This window comes from Limulus polyphemus, unplaced genomic scaffold (genome assembly GCF_000517525.1).
Source record: "Limulus polyphemus unplaced genomic scaffold, Limulus_polyphemus-2.1.2 Scaffold6619, whole genome shotgun sequence".
Taxonomy (NCBI): Eukaryota; Metazoa; Arthropoda; class Merostomata; order Xiphosura; family Limulidae; genus Limulus; species Limulus polyphemus.
This window is the reverse complement of record NW_013672229.1, coordinates 7,090-10,694: the sequence shown is the minus strand read 5'-3', so window position 1 is coordinate 10,694 and position 3,605 is coordinate 7,090. Positions and strand designations below refer to the sequence as shown.

At 35.2% G+C, this 3,605-nt stretch overlaps 1 protein-coding gene across 3 annotated transcripts in view; it reads left to right on the top strand.

Moving 5' to 3' along the window:
• Nucleotides 1-832: 832 nt before the first annotated feature.
• LOC111089559 overlaps nt 833-3,605 on the top strand; it is a 7,133-nt gene continuing 4,360 nt past the window's right edge. For all 3 annotated transcript variants that reach the window (XR_002613802.1, XR_002613803.1, XM_022402315.1), the window contains exons 1-2: nt 833-1,244; nt 1,539-1,650. Coding sequence is in view for 1 of the 3 variants with exons in the window: in XM_022402315.1 (XP_022258023.1) it covers nt 1,079-1,244; nt 1,539-1,650 (278 nt within the window). In the remaining 2 variants the exon portion in view is untranslated. The remainder of the gene's footprint in view (nt 1,245-1,538; nt 1,651-3,605) is intronic.

Here is a 3,605-nt window from a genome sequence, read left to right as displayed (position 1 = left end):
AGGAGCTGTAACAGTAGCTGAATGGCTGCCTTCCCGCTCCGACGACAGGAACTGTAGGAGCAGCTGAATGGCTGAAGTTCAAGGTTAATGACGTCTATAACTGAACACCTGGGATTTAGTTTATGTGACATTAAGGGTGAAAATTGAAAAATGTTAAGTCTACACGTATAGTCTATTTAAAGACTTTAATTCAATCTCCAGCTGTTAATTAATACCGTCTAAATACAGCTGTTACACCATCTTTTATTTTCTTAGTTCGTTTTTAAAGAGTTAATACCGTCTAAATACAGCTGTTACACCATCTTTTATTTTCTTAATCCGTTTTTAAAGAGTTAATACCGTCTAAATACAGCTGTTACACCATCTTTTATTTTCTTAGTTCGTTTTTTAAAGAGTTAATACGTCTAAATACAGCTGTTACACCATCTTTTATTTTCTTAATCCGTTTTATAAAGAGTTAATACCGTCTAAATACAGCTGTTACACCATCTTTTATTTTCTTAATCCGTTTTATAAAGAGTTAATACCGTCTAAATACAGCTGTTACACCATCTTTTATTTTCTTAATCCGTTTTATAAAGAGTTAATACCGTCTAAATACAGCTGTTACACCATCTTTTATTTTCTTAGTCATTTTTTTAAAGAGTTAATACCGTCTAAATACTTGAATAACCTTCTCTCGGTGAACATACACTGTGTCGCAATATAAGATAGCAGCATCTTACGACTGGTTGCTACGGCTAAATAATTTTGATGACGTCTGTACTTGATAAGTTTCGCATCACGCACGTACACATACATTCATTTCTAGTTGGTTATTCGAATCTCCCTATTTTATAGGTTACTTAACTTTTTAATTATGCAGCAATAACTGATTCAAACGCTGATTGGATGACTAGTTAATAAACTTCTGAAATGACTCTCATATAAATATTTCATTTCAACAAATTCGGAGCCTGGAAAAAACAAATCATTATTGTTCTCCTTTGACAACACGAGATAAATAAAAACAACTGTACGGTGAGAAAAGCCTTAGAGCTTGTAAGTATTTCGCACGATAAAATGTCAAGTATATATAATGCCACACGTTTTATGTGTAGCGGCCAGACTATGGGAGAGGTGCATATATAGCGAGTCCTGTATATTTATCGACGAGAACACCATTTGCACTGACGACGGAGAATGTCGTTGTGGAGAGAGGTATACAATCAGCAACAGGGATGGAGAAGAAACTTGTGTACTTGGTGAGTAAACCTATATTTGAGTTTTCTTTCAAAACATCAAACACTGAGGGTTCAGTTTCCGTATTTGTTTTAGTTTTTTTGTGTTTAAATGCAAACCTAAACAACGGACCATCTGGGCTGAGTTCCTCCCCAACTTCCACGGGTATCAAACTCTGATTTGTAGCGTTATAAGACCGCTGTTTACAAGGAGCGATCTTTTTTGGTGTACGCCTGTTAATAAACATGATTATCTGTCTTATGTTTGACGTAAATTACGACATTCATCGACAAATAATAATTAGTGTCATCTTCCAGATCAGACGAACTGGATGTTCGAAAACTCTGATGTTACTACCGTGATAATGGTGGTTTCTGCGGTCATGATAGCCACCGCACTATTCTGCCTCGTCCTTAGACTCTTTAGCAGGTACGTACTAAGCCTAATCGTACATTCTTCGCTTCTCAAGTATGACTTAGAAAGAACTTATTGACGAGATTACGTTTTGTTTGTTCGAGATCCTTCGTCATACAAGACTTTCAACATCTTAAAATGTTTTCTGAAAAATACGGAGTCGTTACTTACGTTCTCTCTGATAACAAGGAAAATCTACTAAGTTTCGAAAAATAAATCTGAACGTTAAATATCTTTAAAAGAAAGATGCTGAAAAATAAACTTATAAATGAGTTTGTTATATTCGTGAGTTTTCCCTGAAAACCGTGGGTAAGAATCATGGAACGTAGCAAGCATGATAACAGTATTTTGAAACATTTAGTTAAAATTAGGTTTTTGTGTTTTATCAAACAGTCCTTTGTTAAAGTATAGGGTTAACCTGGAGAATAAAACATAAACACTCCTTTGTTAAAGTATAGGGTTAACCTGGAGAATAAAACATAAACACTCCTTTGTTAAAGTATAGGGTTAACCTGGAGAATAAAACATAAACAGTCCTTTGTTAAAGTATAAGGTAAACCTGGAGAATAAAACATAAACACTGCCTTTCCTCTAGTCTTATGCTACTAAATTAGGGATGGATAGCACAGATAGCCCTATTGTAGCTTTGCACAGCATTCAGAACAAACAAACAATCAGCTTAATGTGCTAACAAGGACAATCTACAAAGTTTAGGAAACTAAATCCAAATGTTAAATATCTATAAAGGAAATATACTGAAAACAAATTAATGTTTAAAAATGACAGACGAGTTTGTTAACTTCGTGCAGTTTTCATTATAAGCACATTATATAGAAAACTTTTTGTTGTTTTACAATTTTTGCCCAAGGTTACAGAAATGTGCTGTATGTGCATACTTTTGCCTAATTTTGAACTGGTAGATTAAAGGGAAGACAGCACCCACCGCCAACTCTTGTTTGACTGAAAAGTGGAATATGACACACCCATGGTTCATAATAAAATCCCATATTTCCATTTTAATTTAATTGAAGTAAAGAGATGTACTTATGTACTCCAATCTATGTACTTATGTACTCCAATCTATGTACTTATGTACTCCAATCTATGTACTTATGTACTCCAATCTATGTACTTATGTACTCCAATCTATACTTTTCTGCCCTTTATCCCAATGCGAGTTCGATGAAGATGTTATTTGTCCAATCTATATTTTTCTGCCCTTTATCCCAATGCGAGTTCGATGAAGATGTTATTTGTCCAATCTATATTTTTCTGCCCTTTATCCCAATGCGAGTTCGATGAAGATGTTATTTGTCCAATCTATACTTATCTGCCCTTTATCCCAATGCGAGTTCGATGAAGATGTTATTTGTCCAATCTATATTTACCTGCCCTTTATCCCAATGCGAGTTCGATGAAGATGTTATTTGTCCAATCTATATTTATCTGCCCTTTATCCCAATGCGAGTTCGATGTGATAATAATATGTGTCCAATCTATATTTACCTGCCCTTTATCCCAATGAGAGTTCGATGAAGATGTTATTTGAATATCAGCGATTGTTTTACCCATATGCAATTCGTAAAAACAGTAATAATAGCTTCAAGAAAATGATAACACGTAATCTTCAAGCCGTGTGTGGCCTATAATTAGCATGCCCGGACTGTGCATCTATGGATTTTGGGTCTTGCTGCCAAAACACACTCGGCGCACAGGGGCTGTGAGTGTGTTTTAAGGTTAATACAGCTGCCTTCTCTCTAGCTTTGCGTGACATTCTTAAACAAACAAACGAAGATTTTATTGTAAAACACGATATACCTTCAGTTAAGCCTGAAAGAACTAAGAACTACACGTGGAAGCAAAAACGGCCACAGGTGGCGTGCAGAATCTAAAAATACTTTCCATTTTCCATTTTCATCACTGGTCGATTGGGACTTAATAACCCAGGTTATTCCGAGTACTTGGTAAAG